Source organism: Peromyscus eremicus, chromosome 1 (assembly GCF_949786415.1).
Source record: "Peromyscus eremicus chromosome 1, PerEre_H2_v1, whole genome shotgun sequence".
Classification (NCBI taxonomy): domain Eukaryota; kingdom Metazoa; phylum Chordata; class Mammalia; order Rodentia; family Cricetidae; genus Peromyscus; species Peromyscus eremicus.
Genome location: NC_081416.1, coordinates 45,554,379 through 45,580,130, shown reverse-complemented (window position 1 = coordinate 45,580,130; position 25,752 = coordinate 45,554,379). Strand labels below are relative to the sequence as shown.

The following is a 25,752-nucleotide window of genomic DNA, read 5'->3' as shown; positions in this document are numbered from 1 at the left end:
CTGTGCCACAGTTCCAACTTCATATTGAACTTGAACTGCAAATCTGTTACATGGCAGCCTTACCGTGGAGATACTTAATGGGGGTGAAAAATCTCCCAGTTTCAAACTTGCACCCAAGAACATGCTGTTAATGCCCCAAGAGGCTGTTTTATCCTTTTGTGTTTAGCTGGGTTTGCACCACATACCAGAAACTCCTTTTCATACTTACTACCTACAGGTCATTTAATTTGATTTGATCATATTATTTTAGTGAAGTTTCAGCTTGATTCTTTACTTTTAATAATTCAAAGCAATGATATATCCTTTTTTCCAAACTTCATATTTTTTGCAGCCAGGAATGATCCTGAAGTTAATTGCATGGAAAGAATACAGTGATCACTAAACAAACTGATGGGTATGATTGCTTCATTCTTTCATGTACTCAAACATATGACAAGAAAATGTTTGTGGATTATCACTTGAAATTTTGTGATGCCTTCCCAGAAGATGACTGAATCCAAATAAAACCTGGGGTTCTTCTCCGGTGTTGGCAAACTCCTTGCATAGCCCATGATCTTATCCAGGAATCTTCATATTCTTAGCTTCTGCCATAATGCTACAAGTCCAGTGTGATGCTAAACTCCAGGTGACTTTGTGTTTTGCTGTGGTAAAGGAACCATCGGACTACTAAACATGTCTCATTCTTGGTTGCCTCACTTTTTACTGCAAACCAACATAATAACTCTATCATTTTGTTCCATTAAAGAGTTTATATCTGTCAGCAGATTCAGCCTCCTCAGTTTTCACTGGGTTAGAGGGAATTGCAAAGCTCAGAGGCTGCACACTGATGAGTGTGCTGATGCTGATTATGTCATTGTGTGGCCAGGACTTGAGAGAGCAGGAAGCTTGTCTCCCAAATGAAGTTAAGCCAGTGGTGCCTTTCCTTCCTCTGGTTATTCAGATTTGTCAGAGGCATTTTAATTCAGAATTTAGTTTTTACATAATGCAGGCCAGCCATATCCCAGAGATATAATTACATAAAGATGGGTAGCTAACAGCCCTCTGGCTCCTGTGCTTGTTCCTGAGGAGTGTGACCTAGCCACTGCAGCAGTTCCGATAAAATAGTTTTAATTTGGGTGGCACACTGAGCGTCTGTTACGTGTGGCCCAGGCTCTCAGCCAGTGTTGGTAATACAGCCACAGACAAAGATAGTTGTGGATCCTGACCACTGAATAAGAAAGTATGTGGAAGAGGACTGAATATTTTTAATCTGCAGTATCAAACTATTCAATGTCTCAATGGAGTAGAAACTCATCGAAGGCCTGTAAAGTGTGGAAGTAAGGAGCCTTGAAACAGCCGAACTTGGTTTTTCTTAAACATTCTTAGGAGTGGCTAATCTCCTAGATAATTAAGTCCCATGTATACATGACTTCTTCCCCTGCCTCACATCCGGAAAGAGCTACCAGCTACCGTTTACACTTGCATTGCCTTGGTAATGTACCTGTGCCATCACCATAGCAACACTTGAGAATGACCTCAGCAGCCACTCAGAATCAGTCTTACAAAACAAATTATAGCCATAATTAACTCTGCAATATATATTTGTTCAGGCCCTGGCGTTTCTTTTGAAAAGGTTAAATGAGTAGAATAATACAACCTGGGCCCACCCCCTATTTTCCATTAGTTTTTGCTGATAGTATGAAATATTTCAGTGGAAAATAGAGATTAGAGATGACTTTATTACATCCTCTCAAAATGTGGCATACCTAAATGAAGAGGACATACTACACTACTAGAACACCACTTAAATGGATACAAAGTAAACCACCCCGCCCCCAACACCCCCACCATCCCCGCCCCATGAAGCCATTATGAAATGCAAAAGATGTGTGAGTTCTTCCTCCAAGCCCTCTTGTCAAGCCGTGGTGGGACAGGTGAGTTAGGGCTCTGTGGGCATGAGCTGTTGACATTGGCCCTTTCTGGGCAGTAAGAGATGCAAGTCTCACTTGTCTGTTGTTTTTGGCTTGGAAAATTGTGTCTTCAGTATTGTACCTTCTGAGCCACTCAGTAGAAAATTAATTATGTAGACACATTGTGCATCTTTTGGTTGGTGAGTGTGTTTTGTGTTTCACTGCTTTTGCTTGGGGGTGTGTCTAGTATGGTTTGCTTTGTGGGTAGGTGGTGCATACTGCAGCTAGCAGAGATTGATAGTGTTCAGCCTTTCCCTTTTGCTAAACTTCGCTGATTTAGTTTTCTGCCCCAAGGGAGGGGAACTTTCCCTGCATTGCTCAACTGAGGTGAAGTGAGACTGTCCAGCAAGACCATCACTTACTTTTAACTTATCAGAAATGCATAGTTTTTTAAAAATCTACTTATTTTGTGTGTTTGAGTGTTTTGTGTGCATGTATGTCTGTGCACCACATGTGTACCTAGTGCTGACAGAGGCCAGAAGAGGGAATTAGGTCCCTGGAACTGAAGTTAGAGCTGGTTGCGAGCTGCTATGTGGGTACTGAGAGTTGAACCCAGTCCTCTGGAAGAGCAACCAGTGCTCTAAGCACTGACTGAGTCATGTCTTTAGTCTGCATGGAACATTTTAAAAGACTGTTTCCTTGTAATGGTGTTGACGATCCTGAGACAGAAGAGAACTTGGCAAGCAGCAAATGTTCAGTGTTGTAGTTGTTACTCTACAGGAGCTGTAGGAAGGGTGAAGAGGGAAGAGAATCCTCACCACGGGAATGTCTCGAGACAGCTCAGACGTACCCTAGATCACAGAGAAATGCCACTGACAGTTCTGTAGGGTGGCTGCTGGTCCTTTGCAAGTGGCTTTCCAGTTGCAGGTATGTACCCTGGTTCCATGTCATACACATAGTTGTAAGGAGCTCAGTGCACCCTTCCTGATTGGAGAGATGCTGTCAAGGCTCCTAAGGTGCAGTTTGATAGAAAACCCCCCACTACATGCGCTGATTCTTTACATTATCCCTGGCAAACATAGTCCTGCCTGGAAAGAGTGCTAGAAGCACTGGTTCATCTTTAGGAAACAAAACCACAGTTTCCCTTTACTCTAGATCACCTCAGCATCATGTACATGAGAATCAACAGGCCTCTGTTCTGACTGTGCATGGGACATTCGTAGAGCGGCAGCATATTTCTTAGTTTCATTTTCATCTTGCTGCTCTACATGCAGAGTTCTTTGGCTTCTCTGAAATTAGTTCTTGTACACAAATGATGATTACATAGATTTTAGAATATACACTTAAAATGTTTAAGTCAAGGGTCTGATAGATTAGAAAGCTGCATTTGCACAGAGCAGCCTTTTGCTTTTGTGTCTGATATGAGCCACTTTATCTTTAGATGAGATACAGTCAATCCACAGAACATGGGCTTTGTTAATCCCATCAGGTGACCAGGGCTGTGTCCAGCACCACTAAAATACAGCTTTACACTTGTGTTCTCCCAACAGCCCCCTCTGTCTTCTGGCCAAGTTTAGAGTAATTGAGGTATGAAGGAGTTCTCACTGGTGAGCAGAGGGCTCATAGCTGGCTACAAATGTGTGGATGTGTCTGGAATAAGGCGTGGAGTATGATAGCTGCTTTGCTGAAGTTCTCTACTGCTCTTGCCTTAGAGGCCTGGTTCACTTCCACCAAACCAAGGCAATAGTTTTACTTTGTTATTGAAGTCAGACTTTTGTCTTACAGGCTGAGAATACCATTCCCTTCTAACATTCAGTTTCACTCATAAAGGAACTCCAGTGGTAAGAATTCAGTGCTAAAAGCTTTAATGCTCAAACTAACTCTCCATATAGGAAACCCATCTATTCAACAAAGAGTGACTAAATAAATACTATTTTCTTGGCACTAAAGTGGAAATAAAGATGTGTTGAGACAAAACATCTTCTTTCAGATAGATTCTGTCCACTGAGTATGTATTGTGATTACTGAGTTATAACCATCATGTATACCAAACGTTCAAACTCATTGTATCTTATTTGTAGTCATTGGGGAGCTGATTCCTTCCAGTTCTGTTAATGGCACCACCATTGTTCTGCCTCTTACTGACAGGTCAGTCGCCCTGTGTAGACACTGTAGCCATGTGTTTTGAAACCGTTGTTGTGCTTCATCATTTCCAGAGCAGAGGACTGTATAGTTCCTCTTTGAAATCATAAAGATGCTTCTCAGAATAGTCATTTCCACCTTGCTGTCATCACTTCTGTTAAATTGTGTCATTCGTGACATCACAACTTAAGGCCTACACTTCAGGAGAGTAGAAAGTGAATGGAATAGGTTCTGGAAATGACAGAACCATGCTGATGGTGAACGTGTCCTTGCCAGGGGTTAGGGTTAGCAATGATAATACATCATTGTCTTTATGCCACGTAGAAAGTTGTGCGCCCTGATTGTGGTGGTGATTACACAGATATCTACATGTGGCGAAAATCTCAGACTGCATACCACAAACACACACACTCATATACATGAATGTGTACAAATACCCATAACTAAGACCTATAGTTTTATAAATAATACCATGAGTTTTCTAATTTTGATAACATCAGATTCCTGGTTTTGTTAGTGTGATATAGATAAGATATATAAGGTACTGTCATTAAGGGAAAGCCAACTGAAGAAATTCTGTGATAATTTGATAAATTTCTTTTGAGCCCAAAATTATTTAAAAAAATAAAATGTTTTATCCCTCCCTCCCCGAGGAAACGTATAGGCATGCATAGATACATTTAAAGGTGGTGTAGGGTGGCTCCAAAGAGCATCTAACCTCAGACATCATTACTATCACAATTGGAAATCTCATGGCTTTGCATGAATAGCAAATGACTTGGGCTTTGGACATAATTAACGACATGGTGTGCTGCTTCTCTCGGGAATGAGGAAACTTCTCCCAGGAAAAAACTCATGTTCTGCAAACAAGGGAGAAGATAAATCCTGACCTTACACTCAGCTTTAGTCTATGGTTGCTTATGCAAATTCACTTTGTATAAATAATTAAAAACTTTATTTAACTCTTGATTCGCCAGCCAAGCCTGCTAAACAAGTAGAGGGTAGGAGACTAACTTGAATTCCTTAGCGGCTCTCCTTTCCTTTTGTGTGAGTTCCAACAGATGAGGAAGAGGGAATCCGGTGAGTAGGCAGCAGTGGATGGAGAACCTCCTGAGCAATGGAAGGTTGACCATGATGTTTCCTAGATTGTCACTTTCTGGTATTTGTTTTCTCTGTGACTCCATGGGTTTGGAGTGATGGTAACTGACATTCTGTGTCTTCCCTCTTCCAGCTATCTGAATGACTTGGACCGTGTAGCCGACCCTTCCTATCTGCCTACACAGCAAGATGTGCTTAGAGTTCGAGTCCCCACCACAGGAATCATCGAATACCCCTTTGACTTACAAAGTGTCATTTTCAGGTAGTAACTGAGTTCATGAACACCTACATACAGGGTTTAAAGGCTGCAGCTTTGTGTGTGTCATCATCCTTGTGATACACAACTGAAATAATGTATCAGTGAAGAGAAAGCAAAAGAAAGATATTCTGGAATTTTCATTTCAGGCTAAATAACCAGGCAGTTAATGAAACCTTAGTTGCTGGTGGTAGAACACTGTTACTCAAACCACTATGTGTGTGTGTGCGTGTGTGTGGTGTGTGTGTACACATACATATAATCATTTTATCTGAGGACATAGTTTATTTTTAGAATTTTGTAAGATACAAATGATCATATAATCCTATCAGTAATAGCAATTACACTTTTTCAGAAACTTACTTTATAGCCCAGACTGGCCTTGAAGTCCCAGCAATCCTCCTGTCTCAGCCTCGCAGGTGCTGGAATTTTAGGCAGGAACCATTGTGCCTACCATCGAAAACTTCCATATTGATATTTTCTCCATGTTGTTTGGTACCAATACAGAATTTCTTCATAGCGTTAAAGTCATTTTATACAATAAAATGCTTGAGAGTTTGAAATTCATGATTTGTAAAAGTAGGATACTTAATATAAATTGATATGCAAAGAAGGGAGTTTATTATTTCCCTGTTCATTGCTGCTGTTTGTCTTAATGCTTCAACTGAACCTTTTTTTAAAGAGAAGAAAAATACTAGTATCTTTTCACTTTACTATTTCAGAATCACTTAATTGTACTTTTAGTTGGAGTGCAAACCACTTAGAGCTTTGAGGAGTGTTGAGCTGGCTCTCGAGGGAGCCTACTCACTTAGCATGGGCCTGTGCATGAGGCTGTGAAGCCACCTTCATGTAACTCCCCTGAAGCATGCCTCTGCTGTGGGACTCAGCAGACGTGCTGTTTCTTGCCAAAGCACCAATTTTTATTTTCTTTTTTATTGTTACTACTTTTTTTACTCTGTTCATTCTCGGCACCTGTGATAATCTTGCCACCATATACTGCTCAAAAGCACATGGCTGTGGAGTAGGTAGCACTTTGAAAATACTTACAAACCTCTTTTTTCAATCTATAATGGGTACATTAAGGTGATCACCAAGGTTCCTGGGGCCAGCATTCTGTATTACGTATTTTGAGTTTGCAACATCTGGATACTCAAATTTACTTACTTTCTTAGCCATAATACAGAAAAAATTTCAAAAAACATACAGTACTTCTTGGATATTTTCACATTGTAGTTGCTCTGCGATTTCAAAAATTGATTAGGATTCCATCTCATTCTTGACATATTTTGTGCACTAGTGTTGCAGAATACTTTTTGCCCCTACAATGCAAGTAATGACATCAGTGTCTGATTTCCTGTCCTCAGATACACAGCATTGGTTCCCTGCAGTAGGGCGTCCTTGACCAGCAGTTCCATGTAAATGAGTTGCATATTTTCACATAGTGGCACTGGGGCAGAGCCAGCATTTTAATATCTTTAACACCTCAAAGTCCCACTTTTGATGTCCAAAGCTCACTGGTTGTGTGGACACATCGTTTTGCCCCTCTTATCTCACTCCTGTACCTTTGAAGTCTTTTAGAAATGGTGGTGTGAATGATCCTTGATTTCTGGGCTGGGGAGGTGACTCAGTCAATAAGGTACTTTGCTGTGCATCTCCATGGTCCACATAAAAAAGTATGGTAGCATATACCTATAATGCAAGATCCAGAGAGTAGAGGGTACAAAGACAGGTTTCTGGGGCTTTTGGCCATCTAGTGTAGCCAGTTGATGAGCTCCAGGTTCAGTGAGAGACCCTTTCTCAAAAAACCAAGGTGGAGAGGAACAGAGGGAGCCCCCTGATAGTCATCCTCTGTCTTCCACATAAACATGCACACACGTGCACACACACACCCATATGTACAATGTACACACTCAAAGAAACAAGTTCTAAGTTTTTCCTTTGAATTTAGTGTGAGAATCAGGAAAGCACCCAAGGTAGGCACAGTGTTCAGTAGATTCCTACAGAGCACCACTCTTCCTCTTTCATCTCGAATCTTCTCATTTTCTGAGACTTCTTTCCTCTGAATGTTGTGTGCATCAGTCAAGATTTGGCTCCAGCAATTTGGAGGGGCTGATTTGGTTTCAGGCAGTGCTGGATATGTGCACATATATACTTCCACTCCATTCTTGGTGCCCTTGCTGGTGTCTGATGATAACCAAGTGCAGAGTGGATGCATTAAAAGCAGACCCAGGAAATGGTTCAAATGATGCCTGTGAGGCACCGTGTAACATTTTGATATCTTACACCATACTTCATTTCCCGCAAGGTGACAAGTTGGTTTGTGTACCATTCTGCCTGATTTGATTGGGCCTGTGCTAAATTATTGCCAATATTGAAAGAAAGAAAAAGCCCCAAATTCTTATCCTGCAGAAGGAAGCATAGGCAGGATCATGTGTACATTTAGCACCCTTTTTGTATGGAAATGTGTGGCATCTTGTATCCTTTAAATGTATCCATGGTCATTCCTCACATCCTCAAATAACACATGAGGGTCTTCACTCTGACATCTAGGAAATGAAAGTGAAATTTATTATTTGTTATTTGGCTTAACGTAAAAACATCTTGTGTTTGCCTTTGTAGGGCAGAGTGTAATACTATTTTGCTTGGCACAGATAAGGAAGTTTTACATAATTACAATTGCATATCTAGTAACTTCCCAGTAACCACAGTGATTTATTACCTACCATGCCTTATTTCTATCAGGTAACAGACAATTAATAGATATCAATAAGCATTAATTGACTTGGATGCCATTGTCTTCCAGGTATTGAGTTTTCCCTGGTTTGTAAATAGTATTATATTGATACTCTTAAATTTTTCTTTATGTTATTAATATGAATATTATTAACTTTGCAGAATGGTCGATGTAGGGGGCCAAAGGTCAGAGAGAAGAAAATGGATACACTGCTTTGAAAATGTAACCTCGATCATGTTTCTAGTAGCGCTTAGCGAATACGATCAAGTTCTTGTGGAGTCAGACAATGAGGTAAGTGCTCTTTGGACAGTAGTGACTTATCATTTTAGTACCTGATAGAAGTAAATGACAAGAAGTAGAATGTGGGGAATGGAATGAGTTGAAGTCATTACTTTCTTTACCACTATTTCAGGATTTTTTTTCAATTTATGTTTTTAGTTCTTATTACACTAGTATATTTATTTTGTAATAATATTTTGTAATAACAGTCTGTGGGGGTGGGTTTTAGGGATGGAAGTCAGGTTCTCAGGCTTGGCTCCAAGCACCTCTACCCACTGACCTGACCTACCTATCTGGATGTTTGAACTACTCATAAATGTAGCTGGAAGTTTTTCTGTGTCCCGCTTAGCCAGCAGTCAGGACAAATCTCTCACCCACAGTCCCGTGGCCTTTTATAAAATAATCACACAGAGGCTTAATATTAATTATAACTGCTTGGCCATTAGCTCAGGCTTATTACTGACTAGCTCTTACACTTAAATTAACTCATAATTCTTATTTATGTTTAGCCACGTGGCTCGGTACCTTTTCTCAGTTAGACATTCTCATATTGCTTCCTCTGTGTCTGGCTGGCGACTCCTGACTCAGCCTTCCTCTTCCCAGAATTCTCCTTGTCTGCTTATCCTGCCTATACTTCCTGCCTGGCTACTGGCCAATCAGCGTTTTATTTATCAACCAATCAGAGCAAACATTCACAGCACACAGAATGATATCACCCATCACATAAATAATCCTGCAAAACCAACCTACAGCACACTCAGAATGGCAAGCTTTTTCTGTCAGGAATGCAAGCAGGTCTGTGTGCTCAGATCTAATTGGAACCTGTTTGATTGACACTTTTAACACTGTGCAGAGGTTCTAAACATGAAACTATCATGGAGAGACCTAGGCTGATCACAGGATCATATCATAGCCTTCCTTGCAGGATAGAACTGGGAGCGTTGAGTGAGTCACCTGTTTCGTTTTGCTTTCATTTTGTTTAAAACATTGTTTACCTGATGGGTAGGCATGCAGAGTCTTCATTTGGCAGATGTGAATAACTTTGTAGCTGGGTTCAAAATCAGTTCATTGTGAAGCCATGTAGTGTCTTGGTGACGTGGCGTCTCGGCTAGAGTGTTGTTTGGGCTGTTGTGTAATGTAGTCTCTACTAAGCAGGGAGTGACTCGGGAACTGTTCTTCATACCCGTCTGGAGAGCTGGTTCTGTAGTGGGCTCTCTTCTCTGCTGCAGGGAGACTTAACAGGTGGAAACACGGATTTTGAGAATAGTAGAGGTTTGATGAATCAGAGTTGACTGTGGAGGATAATTAAGGGGTGTAGGAAGCAGCCTTCGAGCTAAAGTTCACAGTCTGAGTGAATGGAGACGCCATTAATACTCCTGTCAGCGCTTGCAGGTGGAGAGACCAGTGACATTAAGAAAAGGTAGAAAACAAAGAGAAGGAAGTGAGAAATCCCCAGCAATTGGTTAAACGGAGATCTGGGATGTCAAAATTTACTTTCAACACACATTTTTTTTTTTGGTATATAAGAATTCCTGGCTTCTTGGTCTTTTTAAGATAGCTTATTTTTTGCAAGTCTTAATATTCTCATTTCAGTTCATACCCAGTATGCAGAGATTTGCATCAGCCAACCAGCTGAGCTGAAATGCAAAGTGCCTGCAAGCACAGTAAAATACCTAGTTATCAGTTATCAAAATGTAAGCTGGGCAGTTGCCTTTAGGATGTTTACTGTCGTAGCTCTCTGGTTCCCTTTCTTGATCTGTACCTGTGCCCATTTGTTCTTCTAGAATTCTTGGAGACTAGTTTTAATATATTGCTTACTTTAGACATATTGTAACATGCCTATGGTTTCACTCCTATGTTATGGGTACCAGTATATCCAAACAGTTACAAAATTGGGGGGTGGGGTGGTAATTAACTTTTCCCTGGAGAAGCTTTAAAAAATTGTACCATTTTTTAAAAAATCAGAATAAGGCACATGAACCAATGACAGTAAGACTTTTGCTGCATAGATTCTTACTTCTTACATTCAGTTTGCTACCCACTAAAATAAATTTTACATATGTCACCTACACAGAAGATGGAAGAAATACATATAATTTCATTTTTGTGTTTACATACTAGCAAGGGTAAAATAAGTGTCTACCAGTACACATTTTATGCGCATTAAATATGTGGTATCTACAAAGAACATGTTGTGATTTAATGGCAATCAGTTTGCCATTTGTAAATTAGCAAAATAGCAAGGAGGTCAATTCTCTGAATAAGTTGTCAGCTAAGTCTAGTACAACAGCCAGATCCTTTGTTTCTCTGGTCATTACAGATTTCACCTGTTGTTACAGTAGAAATCTGATCGGTTGGGTGGAGTAAAAGTATATTAGTTCAGTGGTATTTTTTATCAGACATCATCAAATTTCTACCAGTAATTTATCATTCAGTATGTAAGTATTCATTGTGAAAGCATGGCCCAGTTCCTTTGGTTCATAGGGTGATATATTATGCCACAGATTAAAATAATAAATCTGTGTCCCAGTTAGCTTTCTATTGCTATGACAAACACCATGACCAACAGCAACTTGGGGAGGAAAGGGTTTATCTCATGGTACAGGTTTTTTTTTTTTGTCCATCATGAGAGGGAGTTGGGGCAGGACCATGGAGGCTGGAGCTGAAGCAGAGACCCTGGACATGTGCTGCTTACCGACTTGTTCTCCATGGTTTGCTCAGCTTGCTGTCTTCTACCACTGAAAACCACCAGCCTAGGGGTGGCATCACCCACAATGAGCTGTGCCCTCCCACATCAGTCATTAATCAAGAAATGCCTAGAGATCGATCTCATGAAGGCATTTTCTCAGTTGAAATGCCCTTTTCCCAGATGACCAGAGCTTGTGTCACTTTGACAGTCTGCACAAGTTGTTGTTTCCCTGTTAGAACTCAATTCTGTGAGGTTAGTCACACCCACTTTGGAGCTTTTTCTCGGGCCTTCATCAAGCCTGATTGTGGCATTGGAGCTGATCTTCAAGCATAACAAGAAAATGCTACCCATAACCAGCACCCTGAATTAGCGCACAGTCCCAGAAACATGTGTTCACATTGGAGTGATCTATTTTATTTTCAGTTGTAGTAAAACACGCAGATGTCATTGTTTCCAACTTCTTAAACCGTTAAGGTAATTCAGAACTGCGGAATTCTAGTTTCTGAAACTTCTTGGTTTGGGGTGAGACAAAACAAGAATAAACTTCCAACAGTTTGTTCTTGGTTTTAAAGTGTGTTGCTCCTAACTTTAATTCAAAGCAGACTTGGCTGTGCCTCCCTTGGTATATATTTGTGAGAGAAATCTGGGAGAGAATACTGATGGCCTTTCTTTCTGTCCTGTGGAACTGTGGGAAATGCACTGTAGATAACAAGCAATGCAGTCTGCAATATTGTAGAGCTCGGAAGCTGATTTGTTCAGTAAAGTACATGAAGACCTCAGTTCAAGTCCCCAGAAGCCATATAAAAAGATGAGCATGGTGGCACATACTTGTAATCCCAATTCTGGGAAGGTAGATATAGGCACATCCCTGGAGCTAGCCAGCCATCCAAGGCTGTTTGGCAAACTCCAGGCCTGTGAGAGAACCTACACACCCCCGCCCTCCAAAAAGGTACATAGCACCTAAGGAATGACACCTACCCTCCAAATCCACAAGTGCACATAGATACAGGGACACACAGAGAAATGTCCCAGGTTATTCCTTTTGCTTGTGTTTTAGTTATTTGCAAATGTTGTGTATTAGTCTCTGTAATTTTACACAGATCTGCTTTTGTCTGTGCAGATTCTCAGCTTTCCTATTGTTTGGAGAATGAATGTCTTTCTCCTTTGTCTCCAAATAAGGAAATAAGCATGGACTAGAGAGACCAAGGTTGTCGTACTGCACTGATTTCTGACTCTCTTTTCTCTCGTATTTTCCCTGTGGTAACATACCAGCATGCAGCCAACTATTCTGCTGTAATCCTTTCATGGACACATTATTTCAAAGCCCCTAAAAGCCCAGAGCAGGAAGATAGCCAGGGTGTATCACTGTGTGTTCAAACTCGGCTGTCGGTCTTTGTTTCTCTAGCTTTCTGGTCCATGGCTGAGCGTTCACACCAAGGTACCTTCTCCTCCACATTTCTTCTTAATGTGTACATCTAACTGATTGGTCATGATGAGTTATTTCATATTTTTTTGTTTTGTTTTGTTTTTATTATCAAGGTCTTCTCCTACACCCAACCCAGGCCTTCCTTTGATTAAGATGGCTTTCCAAGCATTGGTTCTCATAGACATCTATCTGTCCTTCAAGCTGAGCCTGGAATTGAGAGTTTATAAGTAAAAAGGCAGAGTAGCCACTTTTAATATAGTTGTATTCATACCTCTTTAAAAACTGCTAAGCTGTTACCTGTGTATTATGGTAAGGATTATGGTCCTGGCCAATATACCCTATCTGAGTTTGCAACACAGAGAAAGAGCTGTCATTGCTAAGAGCATGGAAGCAAAGTGAAAATTGTCCATTCAGGGTGATGAAATCTCCCCTGGACCTCTTAGTTCTTATTACATTCAGAGACAATAGTGGGCAAACACAGGACTTTCCCCAACAGTTCAGAATGTCTCTATGTTCATTGGGTCTTATACTCTCAAACAGTCTAGGATATACATTTGATTTGGATATACTTCTTTAGGTGCGTGCATGTGTGCATGTTTGTAACATAGCTCTTGGGTTTGAAACTGAAGTCTGAACATACTTTTTTTGGTTTTGTTTTTTTTTTTTTTTTTTTTTTTCTGCTCTGAAAATTTTGAGCAGACTTTTGGGAATTTTCTTCAGATGACACTTAGCTTTGTGGGAAATATTGACTAAATACTGACTATCAAAAAGAAAAACATCCTAATTTTAGAGGGAAGACCTATAGGAAACTTAGAAGTATTAAAAGTGTGAACTTTGGTGGACATAGCTGGTCTCTGATCACAAATTGGATTGGTTTTAACCCTTTTATTGTTTCTTAATCAGATCGTAGGCTTGGTTCACTTAGCTTGATTCATGGCCTGATTAACAAGGACATTCCTGAAAGATGCTTCAGTTCTGGTGTCGGTTTTTCACTCATTGTTCATTTTCAGTCACTTGTCTATTGTGTATCCTCATTCTCCACCCCTTCAACTTCTCAGCTCTTCTGTTTCCTCATTATTGTCCTCCTCCTCCATCTCAGGTCTCCGAGCTTCTCTCGTGTTGGTTGGTTTGTTCGTTTTTCTTTTTAGGCAGAACCCGGGGCCTTACACAAGCTAGCATTCTACCACTAAGCAGCACCTCCAGCCGTTAGAAAGACGTTTCAGACCACTGTTTAGATGACCTTGAACCAGAAGCCTCGACCTGTGCTAATAAGAGTATTAAACATAAGCCTGCCTGCCATTTCTCCACTCATTTATTTTGCTTATTTACTTGTAAAATATACACACGTATATAAACTACAAAGATCACTGTGTAGATCAGGTGGCCTCTAGCTAATGGTGATCCTCCTGCCTCCTGAATGGTTCCACCACACATAGCTAAGAATGTCCTTTTTATAAAGGAAGGGAAAAAGAACATCTTTGTTGCTTGTCGTGCTGGGCATGTACCCAGTGCTTGAGCACCTGTCTGCCTGATGCAGGTATGGCTGTGGCTTCAGGCTCTACCGCCAAGAGAAAAAGTCATTGCAGGATATGAAGCATACTTTGTAATTTTGTTTATTCAAGAAAGTTCTTGCACCTTCATATTGCCAGGATCATTTCATAGGTCACAGAATTCTAGTCTGAGGTTTTTTTCCTCTGTAAAGACCATATTTTTTTCCTGTGCTCTTTTGTTTGATTGGTTGGGTTTAGTAGTTTCTGAGGAGATGTGAGGTGTAATTTTTATCTTTGGTTCCAATTAGGTAAGGTTTTCTTCCTCTTTATCTCTGATTATCTGAAATTTAAATATAATGTGCTAGGTGTAGTTATGAGGGCCAAGCATGGTCGTTTATCATACTTGTATTTTGTACTTTTGTGTCTGACATTGATTTGAGGAAATTCCTCACTCATTATTGGAATTTCTCTCATTATTTCTTCAAATATTTCTCCTATTCCTTTTTTTCTTATCTCTCTGGTATTCCTCTTACATGTATATTTTGTTGTTCCTTCCACAAGGCAAGATGACTGCTTGTATAAACTATTGTCATATCACATAATGACATTTTGTCACTGAAAACTGAACATACAATATTCCAATACTATTGTTAATGGTGCTGAAAGGTTCTTGTCACCTAATATTTTTCTGTGTTTAGATATACAAATAGTTACCATGGTGTTACAGCTGCCCAGGGTCTACAGTTACATACTGGGTTTATAGTCTCAGAGCTGTGCTGTACCCCACACTGTGGGTATGTGGTTGACTGTACCATCTAGGTTCATGAAAGTATACGTTGATGTTCACACAACACAGAAATTACCTAGCAAGACAATTCTCAAACTGCATTTTCTCTACTCTTTGTCCACACGGAAGGCTGGTTATTCATTTTCTCTGTCCCAGACTAATTAGGTTCTGATAAAGCCCCAGTAGTTCTAAGTTCTGATGATTTATTTCTCAAGAACACCTGAAGTATTTTATAATTTTTCCCTGTCGTCTCCTAAACAGAAAGGTTCTTAACCCTGATTGCAGGTGTTTTTTTTATACAGAATTGATATACATGATGTGTATTATAGATGTACATAAGTGGCTGAAGATTTAATTGAATTTATTAGCAGGGATTATCTCTGAGTGAGTATCTGATTTTATGTGTTTCATTTTACACATTCACATTTATAATTGCCCATGAAAAAATATGCTGTATCAATTAACTGTGATTGAAATTTTTAAAATGAAATCTTTTTTAGTAACCAATTAAAATATTAAATAAAAATAACTCTTTTAGGCTATTTTGAGGTTTTTCTAATTGTTTTCAACAAGAAAAAATGGAGCTACACATGAATGTGGAAATTAATACAGTCTAGTCGAAACTTAGTCACAGTAGAAAGCATTTTCTATCAGTATATTGAAATGTCTTCAAAACTGAGACACCTTAAAAATAATGAGGGTAAGGGTGGCGGTGCACGCCTTTAATCCCAGCACTCAAGAGGCAGAGGCAGGTGGCTCTCTGAGTTCGAAGCCAGCCTGGTTTACAAAACGAGTTCCAGGACAGCCAAGACTGTTACACAAAGAAACCCTGTCTTGAAAAAACAAAAAAATAAAAATTAAAATTAAAATGGAGGTTGGAGAGATAGCTCAGCAGTTAAGAGCACTGACTGCTTTCTAGAAGACTCAGGTTCAATTTCAATCACCCATGGTGGTCACAACTATGGTTGTCTGTAACTCTAGTCTCAGAGGATCCAGTGCTTTTCGTGGCCTTCAACGACACTGCACATATGTGGTGCACAGACATATGCAGGCAAAACACTGTACATATATAAATAAATGAATAAATAAAATGATGCAAACCTCAAAGCCCACCCCCAGTGACACACGTCCTCCAACAAGGCCATATGTCATAGTCCTTCCAAGCAGGTCCACTCCCTGGTGACCAAGCATTCAAACACATGAGCCTATGGGGGCCATTCTTATTCAAACCACTACAGCTTGTGGTTTTTCAAAATGTAGGTCTTAACACATTGTGTGAGATGGAAACCCTTTTAGGGTTGTAAGTTCTGTGTATTGAATCTTGAACAGTATCTGTAAGAACAGGAAATGGAATAGATTTAAATGCAACCAACTCGCAAGTACCAAAGAATATTATACTCAGAAGAATTACTCTTTTATGAAACTTCTACTTTGGGATAGGTGGGTGGGTGGGTTGGTTGGTTGATTGGTTGGTTGGTTGGTTGGTTGGTTAAGACAGGGTCTCATGTAACCTAGGCTAACCTCAAGGTCACATGTAGCCAAGGATGTCCTTGAGTGAATTCCCAATCCCACCTCTACTTCCCAGGGGCCAAGAATACAGGCATAAACCACTATGCAAGTCCCATTATACAGTGTGTGCATGGAGGGGGTGTATACACAAGGGTCAGGGGGAAGGTGATTTGCTTGTTGCTCAGACTGCTCTCCCCTCTGTCTCAGTAAAGGTAATGGGAGAAAGAGGGAATATGCAACCTTGTGAGTTACAAGTGCATCATTCAATCTCTGTTCAACTTAGTTTTAGGTATGCTCCTTTATTTTGCTTTCTTTAAAATTGCATTAACCATGTGCTTCCTGATTAATGTACACCATGTTAATACATGCTGTAGTTTGCAACTGATCTGTGCCTTGCTTCCCCTATGGCCCAGTGAGAACATTCAGAAGTTGTCATTGAGCCATGGTAGTCCTGACTGGTAGCTTAATATATACCCCATTTCCACCATCTCCTCACTGCCTCCACATCCCTTAAATAGCTTGCTGACAAAAGGCAGCATAGAACCTAAGCGCTTCCAACATAATGCCCATCTGCGCCTCCTCTTCCTGTCATTATAGCTCTGCCCATTGAGCTGGGATGATGATTTCATATGCCTACCCCAAACTCGCAGCTTAGAAGGTATGAAGAGCTGGATTTGAGATGGCCTGTTTTATCTGTTTGGTGACTGAATTGCCTGTGCTCAGAGTCATTTTGCAGAAACAAACACAAGTAACTCTCTTCCTTTGTTCCATTTTAATTCAGTGTTCAGGAAAGTGACCAGAGGCCCCGGTGGTGGTGCTGTTGTTTTCCCACAGGGGGTGGGGCTGGGGGTGCTGCTCAAGGCCTTGCTGTAGACTTGTCAGACCAAGGAAAACCTGAAATGTTGGAGCCTCTGGCCAAAAGATGCATGGTTTGGAATTTCAAAAGCCAGGTCACACTGAGGTAGAGCTGCTTCCAGAGGGAGGGACGGAAATGAAACACTGCCCAAGCTTGTTGGTGGACCCAAGACGAGCTCCGGTTTGACTGAACTTGACTCCTTTCTCAGTTTTGCTTGGGATTGTGTTTGGGGCAGCCTGCAGTGGGAAGTGACACCTTTGCTTGCCCTTCCACAAACCCTCAAGGTATTGGGCACATAATTAGTGAGCTACTGTGGTGATATATTGTGTCCCCCAATATATTGTGCACCCTAATAAAGCTTATCTGAGGATCAGAGGAAAAAGCCAGCCACTATATTAAACATGGAAGTCAGGCAATGGTAGCACATGCCTTTTATCCTAGCATTCCGGAGGCAGAGATCCATCCAGATCTCTGTGAGTTCAAGGCCACACTGGGGAACAGTCAGGCATGGTGACACATGCCTTTAATCCCAGCATAACCATAGAGGTCTGGAGGTCTGTACAGATAGACAGGAAGTGATGTATGTAGCTGGGCAGAGAGAGGAAGTGGGATACAGAACAGAAAGGCATATAGGTGTGAGTATACAGGAATTAGGTCTTTTTGGCTGAGAATTTCCAAGTGGTAAGAATGTGGCTTGCTTCTTTCTGTTTTTCTGATCTCTCAGTTTTTACCCCAATATCTGGCTCCAGGTTTTTAATTAATAAGAGCTTTTAAGATTCATGTTACAAACTGTGTGACTGGATAAATCATTCTTTTTGCTGTTAGCCATTAAATAAGTCCCAGTCATTAATGCTGTCTCTTCATTCATCCAATGAACGCCTTCTTAAAAAGCTAAAGCTAAGTTCTAAAGCTAAACCTTGTTTAAAAATTCACACAGAAACTTTAAGCCCTCAGGTTAATTTTAAGTTCTTAGTATTCAAACCATAGGCCACATTCTAAAACTAACATGGAATATCTTAACGTTTGCTGTGACTGCCCTGTCTCCTTCAGTGGTGGGCATCTTTATGAGCAAAAGCCGGCACTTGTTGGTGTTTAATAAAACCCAGACACACTGCCCCCTTAGACAGCACCCTGTCTGTCTATCTTTTATTCTGACAAGGATAGTTCTTCCTGGAGTTGTTATACCCTGTATTCTCTTTCAGTGACTCTTTGAGTAGGGTAGGGATCAGGCACCTTTTCTGGGCTTCCCGTCTGGAACATATATACTCCACAGGGGCAGAGTGGAGTTAGCTGTAGGAGTTTCCTCTTTCTAGCACATGACCTTCACTCCCACCCTTTCTAGCATGTTCGGCAGCTACGTTGCTGAACTGTTCAGTCTCGATGCTGGTCCAACAGAACTCAGGGAGCAGAAGGTTGGTTCCTCTCTGTAGCATGGGTCCTGGGCGCACATCACTGGCAGAAAGAAGGCACCCATGGCTGCTGTTTTCATTGCTCTTGCTGTAAGTGGGAAATCCACTGAAGGTTTACCATCCAGTCAGAAACTCCACTCAGAGCTTCACTAGACTAATTAAGAATATTTTGCCATGTCTTTATGATGCCAGTACCAACCTAAGACCAGCTGGTCACTAAAGATACAAGGCCTCCAGATGACCCTTTGGCTTACGGCTGTCAGAGTGGTTTAAAAGCTGGAGGAGAACCCATAGAACAAGTTCCTAGCCTGCAAGTCTATAGATCAGCTTCCTCAGAACACTTTCCTCAGAATAAAAGGACGCCTCACAGAAACAGCGTTCTGTTGGTTTAAGGGCCATCGGTGTTAGTCAGTGGCTGTGGCACAGAGAAGCTAGAGGTGTCACACTGCTGGTGGCAGCAGAGGAAAGCCTCTTTCACTGTGGCTGCAGGTCCCAAGCCTGGTGTAGGTTCCACAAGCTGTTGTTGGTTAACAGGCCAAGGGGAAGACTTTTCTGGCATTGAGTTGATCATGGTGTAAGAAGGCTCCAGGGCTTCCTATTTGTTGAGCATTGGCCATGGTCCAGGCACGGGAGCATCTATATGGATCTCCTAGCATGGGGCTGCTTCACAGTAGAGAAGTTTGAGCCCTGAAGACCTTAGGGCTTTCCTTAATTATTCAGTGTTTATTTTCCATTAACAATGTAGAAAAAGTGCCTCAAATTCTAAAGGGGCAGTTGTAAGCAGTAGTTACTTCATAAACGGAAAACCCCGGATCAACTACCATCTACTGTTCGGGCCTGTTTATTCAGCTGTATTTGGGTTATAGTTAAGGTTCACTCTGTAACTAAACACATGAAACACTCAGAAAGGACGGTCAGTGGCACATCATTGATGTTACATAAATGATTATTATAATGTGATGATAATAATTCCTGATCCTGGAAGATAAAAACATAGTCTCCTTTAAAAGTTTGCTATTTGTCCAGAGCTCAAGCACAAAAAGCTCCATGTTCAAAGCATTAATACTCAATGAATTCCCCACATGCAGGAATTCTCTCCAAGGTCCCATGCAGGAGGGCAGATGGTAGTGGGTGGGCTGTATGACTTCAAGATTTAACTATCTTGATTAAGTATTAGGCTAGACAAAAATAGAAATGAAAACAGACCACTTTAACATAGAAATTGTTCCTACACTTTTAGGCAACTCTGTCGTTGCCTAAAACAGGAAAGAAATACTTCTCTTGAGATGTCAATATCCTCATCCCATTTTACCAGGCTGCACTACAAGCCTCATGGAGAAATCTAAAAAATAAGTTTTGAGCATTTAACTTTATATAAGATGCAGAACAGAGAGCATTTGGAAAAGGAAGGCATTGGGAAGTACTTACTGTAACAAAATGGCTGTGTTACTCTTGGTTGATGAACAGGCCTTTTGTAGATTCTCAGAGAGACTCCATGAGTAACTTGCTGCACATAGTAGCAAAGTGCACTTGCTGGAAGCAGTAATTCTTTTCAAGAGTATTGTGTCTCCCTGTGTATGACATCTCCAGGTGTTACTTGTGTAGATACACTTGTGCTGCTACTAATGGCCACAGAGCAATTTATAACCACCCCGGCATCTGAACCCCTTAGCACCCATACCCACAGCCACCAGGCTGGGCATTTGTGTGGTGATACATTGTGTCCCCCAATATACTGTGCACCCTAATAAAGCTTATCTGAGGATCAAAGGGAAAAGTCAGCTACTATATTAAACATAGAAGTCAGACACTCGTAGTACACGCCTTTTATCCTAGCATTCCAGAGGCAGAGATCCACCTTGATCTCTGTGAGTTCAAGGCCACAGTGGGGAACAGAATCAGGCATGGTGATACATGCCTTTAATCCCAGCACTAACCATAGAAGTCTGGAGGTCTGTACAGACAGACAGGAAGTGATGTAGCTGGGCGGAGAGAAGACGTGAGATGCAGAACAGAAAGTCATGTAAGGCGTGGATAAACAGGAATTAGGTCTTTTTGGCTGAGAATTTCCAAGTGATAAGAATGTGACTGGCTTTTTTTCCTGCTTTTCTGATCTCTCAGTTTTTACCCCAATATCTGGCTCTGAGTTTTTAATTAATAAGACCTTTTAAGATTCGTCTTATACATTTGCATAAGAAATAAGCACATTTCTCTCATCTAGGTCAGACTCAAAGGAAAGCAGACCCTACCCCACACACTGTGTCCGTTATTGGTTAAAAACCACAAAGGACAATGGTGTTATTTACTGTACATCTCACTCCTGTTTGAAATTGAGTCTTATTCCATTGTGTGAATGCATCAGTTTTCTTCATCCACCAGTGGAGACTTCAGTGACTTCCTTCCTTAACCTACTTTGAGCTCAGTTGACTTTTGAGTTCCTATTTTCAGTTATTTTCAGATCCAGGAGTAGAACGACTGGATCTATATAGTAATTCTGGTTTTTATTTATTAAGAAACTACTACAATGTCTCCATAGCAACTGTATCATTTTTATGTTCCACTGGCATGAATCTTCACCTTCCTCTACATTCTTGCCACCCCTTACTAGTTACTAGTTTCTTTTATTTTTTTTAATGATAGCCATCATTAATGAGTGAGAAGTTGTATCATGTTATGATTTTCTCTTGAATTTCCCTGATCAGTTAGTTGTATTGAGCATTTTTTTATGTGCTTGTGCAAGTTCTTTTCCCATTTTTAATTAGGTAGGGGTTTTTGTTGTTGTTGTTGAGTTGTAGGAACTTTCCTTAAGTTCTAGATGTTAATCCTTAATAGATACTGAATTTACAAATATTTCTCACCTTTCAAAGATACAATTTTTAAGTCACTGTTTTTACAGGGCAGCAGTTAGTAGACTTAATAGCCCTCAGTCACAATAAAGTGATTTTCATATGAAGTGAGAGAGAATGAGCGGGTCCTTTGACCTTTGGGTTTTGCTTCTTTTTAATAAATGGTCACTTCTTGTAAAGGAAACTTTTTTTTTTTTCCTACTTGGCCATTATTTAGGTTACCCAAATGTCCACTAGGTGGTGCTCTAACTACACGTGAAATGTTTTCATAAAGCTGAAGATAAGTTACCAAGTTGTTCCAATAATAATAATAATAATAATAATAATAATAATAATAATAATTCAAACAGATAAGCCATTATTTAATTCAGACAGAGTCATCACACCTGCAGAATACTTGATGTAGAAATTGTCCCTAAGTTGTGGCCACTGTTGCTGTCTTCCCGAGATGCTGGTAGTCGTCGTGGTCGGTTCAGGGTTTCATTCCATTCTGACACGTGCTCTCACGCCCGCGTTGCCACTGCTGAGCTAACCAGCCTCCGAGGGAGTCCGGGGTGCACTAGTGGCTCTGCTGGTGTGGCCTTGTCCTTTGAGAAAGGAAGCTGCACATATGTGCAGGCTGCTTGCTCATGTGAGGCTCTTTTGAGAGAGCCTCAGATACAGAGTAGGAAACCAGATTTCTAGTAATTTTCCCATTCATCTTTGGTAAGTCACTTAATTTCTCTGACTTGTTAAATTTGTCTTTGAAAGAAAGGGGTCACATTAAATATAAATTCTTGCCTGAAAGCTTAAAACCTGCGTACTCGGCCTTTCTTGTTTTGGAGCACCCTCTTTTTCCCTTTTTGATCATAACGTAGATGGGAACTCACACTATTGCTCATGGCATGAGGTGAAATTGACACATCAAGTCACTTTTTAGAGACTTCGCAACTTTCACTGGTATGTGAGCATTAAACGTGTCCAGCCATCTATAAGCCTTCCACAACAACAGAAATCAAAACCAGCTAACAAAAGTGCAGTTGTTTTATGGTGACATGTTGCAGAAAGGACAGAAATAGCACATCTGTGGAATATTCTGTGGAATATTTGTGTAGGCGTCCCAAAGCAGCTCGCCCAACTAGCCACTTACTGCCTTTTACACAGTTCTCACCCAGCTCCCCTGAGTCAGCTGCCACTGTTTCCAGAGTTCTTCATTTCAGTCTCTAGATCTGTTTGTGGATCGTAACTCAGTCCTGCTCGGTTTTTATTTGCTTCGTGATGCATGTAAATGCCATCTCTTCACGTTTGGTCTGTGCCAAACTGAGAGCTACCTTCCTCGAGAGTGTGTCAGTTGGCACAGTCACACACAGTAAGGCGACTGTCTTACGGGAGAGGAGTTGGGGAATAGGCACTAATAGATTCGTGAGTATGCTGTGACCACAGTACATAGCAGTTAAGAAAGACAAAGGCAGGCCAGAGCCCCACTCCCCTTTCCTGAGCTCCTGAATTCAGCACGAACATTGCAGTCAGCTCTGCTGCTCATGCTCTCTTCCACCGGTTCAGCCAGTGCCTCTGACACTCACTCATTCACCATTTCTTCATTTCATTCCTCTGATAGCAACAAAATGCCTGTGTTCTAGTCTGACCTTTGCACAGGTTATCCTGGGGCGAAGGGCATGGTTTCCTGGGACATGTATTGAAAAAGGAGGAACGTGCATGAGTTCAGTCAGCTTATTGTGGACTACTTACTAGCTCTGCCACATGATTTGGTCTATGGTAAGTAGAATGGCCATGCCAGCCACAGATGTTAATAATGGCAAGGGAACAGAACTGAGCTTGAGATTTTCAGTGTTTGGCATAGAAGTAGACATTTTAAAGCCATCTAAAGAAGAAAACAAATAAGTAAAAGTTAAAGCCCTGTTTCTTGTGCTTGTGAAGATTGGCCCTGGCCTATTGAAAGAGAGGGTAACATGCTTCCAATGTGATGCTGTTGTGCTTAGGAGTCATAACTCTTAGGTTCCATTTCATTGGATCAGTTTTATGGCAAGTCTTTGTTTTCCCAAAGTCTGATCAACTCAGGCTGATACCCGAATTTGTAGGTATCGTACACCTTAGGCTTTAACCCGATTGGTGACGAAGCCAGATCTGTTAGCAAGCTGCCAGCAGAGAAAGGCAAGCTGTGGAGTAGCTTTGAGAAGGCCTGGTAAAAGCCAGCTGGAGGAAATGGAGGCTTATGGAGGTAGGATTGGATAGGTCTCTTGGGAAGGAGAATCGTGATGAATCAGAGAGGAGTTCAGTTCCCTGTCTCACTTCACGGATAGGCAACCTTGAAGTTCAGAACTGTAGAGGGGAATGAGACCATCATCCCCTCCCCTTCCTGAGCAAAATTGTCCTTAGAGAGTGTATTACTTGGGGAAGAAAGCTCCGCTGCTGTAACCATGAGTCCAAAATGGAGTTCCTTAAAGAGCTGGGGACTGGCTTCTCTTTTAAGGAAGCACTGGGGCTCAGCAGCACTTCCCTGAGCCCTGCTCCCCATCCCCTAGGCCATGGCTGCATATGGCTCGCCCTCCATTGGTTAAAAAACCACCAATTGATCAGAAGCATCTTCAGAGTGTTTCCAAATGAAGTCTGGCTGGATCCGCTATAGTGGCCCCACCCCCTTTTAGCTGTGATTTTTCCTTCTCTATCTGAGTTATTTGCTATTATCTGTGATGCAAAAATACTAAATAAAAATTTTCATAAATAGCAACTGATATGCTTTAGTTAGATGGTTGCCGTAACTATTCCATTATACTGTTGTCCTTTTTAAGTTACATATTAGCATTGTTACATATATGCAGGTTGAGTGCTCCTTATCCAAAGTGCTGGGCTACTGGGGTCTTACATTTCAGGATTTTTAGACTTATCTGTTTGGGTTTGTTTTCAGTTCTTTCTTAGATTTATTTTATGTATGGGAGTAGTTTTGCCTGCATGTGTGTATGCACACCGTGTGTATGCAGTGCCCTCAGTTCAGAAGAGAGTGTTGGATCCCCTGGTACTGGATGGTTGTAAGCCACCATGTGGGTGCTAGGAATTGAACCTGGAGCTCTTCTGCAAGAGCAACGGTGTTTTTAACTGCTGAGCCAACTCTCCAGTCCCTGTTTTGGACTTTGTTGGCAGTGGTTATAATTTTTTTTATTTTGTTGTTGCAGTGCTGGGATCTAACCCAGAGCTTGTGCCTGCGAGGCAATTGCTCTGCCACTGGGCTACTTCCTGGCACTTGGGGTTTGCTGGTACTTGTTCTTCAGGATTTTAGAATGTTTGCTTATTCGTAAGATCCCTAGCAATAAGATCCTAATCTAATCATGAATTTTGTTTATTTTATATATATACTTAGCATAAAGGCAATTTTATGCAACATTTCTAGTGAGTTTTGGTTGCAATGTTTCACATGAGGCCATATGTGGAATTTTCCAATTATGTCACTACTCAGTGTTTCAGAGTTTGAATTATTTGGATCATTTCAGATTTCACATATTCAAATTAGGAGCCATACAATATCTGTGAAGGAGAAGTATCTATGGGGTTTATGTTGTGTGAAGATTCAGACATCCAAGGAACTTCTTAAAACATACAAGTCAAAAATGACTCATGTTATATATTGAGGGATTAATGCACTTAGACAGTGAATAGCCTTCCATAGAGGTTTGATGAGGATTCTGCTCAAGGTGCCATCTGTAAGTTTAGCTTTTCATAAATCTACAGCCATACCATGTATTTTCCATGTCTTTCCTGTAAAGAGCTCGAGTGCCCCATCATTGAACTGGTCACTCCCAAGACCACATTGTGTCTGCCCTCAAAATCCTGTTAATTTATACATGGCTGGCAGCATGATTATGAAGGAGCACAGGAGCAGCTCAGCTGTACCTTTTTGCTTTTTATTGAGATCATTAAAAGAAAACCATGGTTAAAAATTGAGAGCATTTTGAATGTTAGGTGAGCTGATTTGTATGAAGCACCTTTTATTTTGTCAAGAGCTATGGCAGGAGCATCCCAGGAACTGTTGACTGCAGTTTTGTCTATCAGATGTGGAGCTTCAGTGGATAGGACACCATCCCCATCCCTGAGAAGCTCCTGGTTCCCTCAGAGAGACACTCAGCAAGTGCCCTGGGCAGTAAAGCATTTCCATAGCGGTAAGGTCTGCTTTGGGAATCTGCCAGCACCCAGGCTGACCCCCAGCAATGAATGGGAATTGACAGCAGCAAGCTGCTAGCATGTTCTCTCAAATGCCTGTTTTTTGTGCTCCATGGTTCTCCATCCGTCGAAGATTCAGGCAAAGCTCAAGATTTTGCTTTCAAGAGAAAAATTTCCCTTTACTTTGACA

The 25,752-nt window shown here is 41.1% G+C and overlaps 1 protein-coding gene across 1 annotated transcript in view; it reads left to right on the top strand.

Annotated features, from left to right (window-relative positions):
* LOC131908910 (guanine nucleotide-binding protein G(q) subunit alpha) overlaps window positions 1-25,752 on the top strand; it is a 243,539-nt gene that overhangs the window by 194,423 nt on the left and 23,364 nt on the right. Inside the window, exons 4-5 of the mRNA XM_059260042.1 lie at window positions 5,263-5,391; window positions 8,281-8,410. Of these exons, the coding sequence (XP_059116025.1) occupies window positions 5,263-5,391; window positions 8,281-8,410 (259 nt within the window). The remainder of the gene's footprint in view (window positions 1-5,262; window positions 5,392-8,280; window positions 8,411-25,752) is intronic.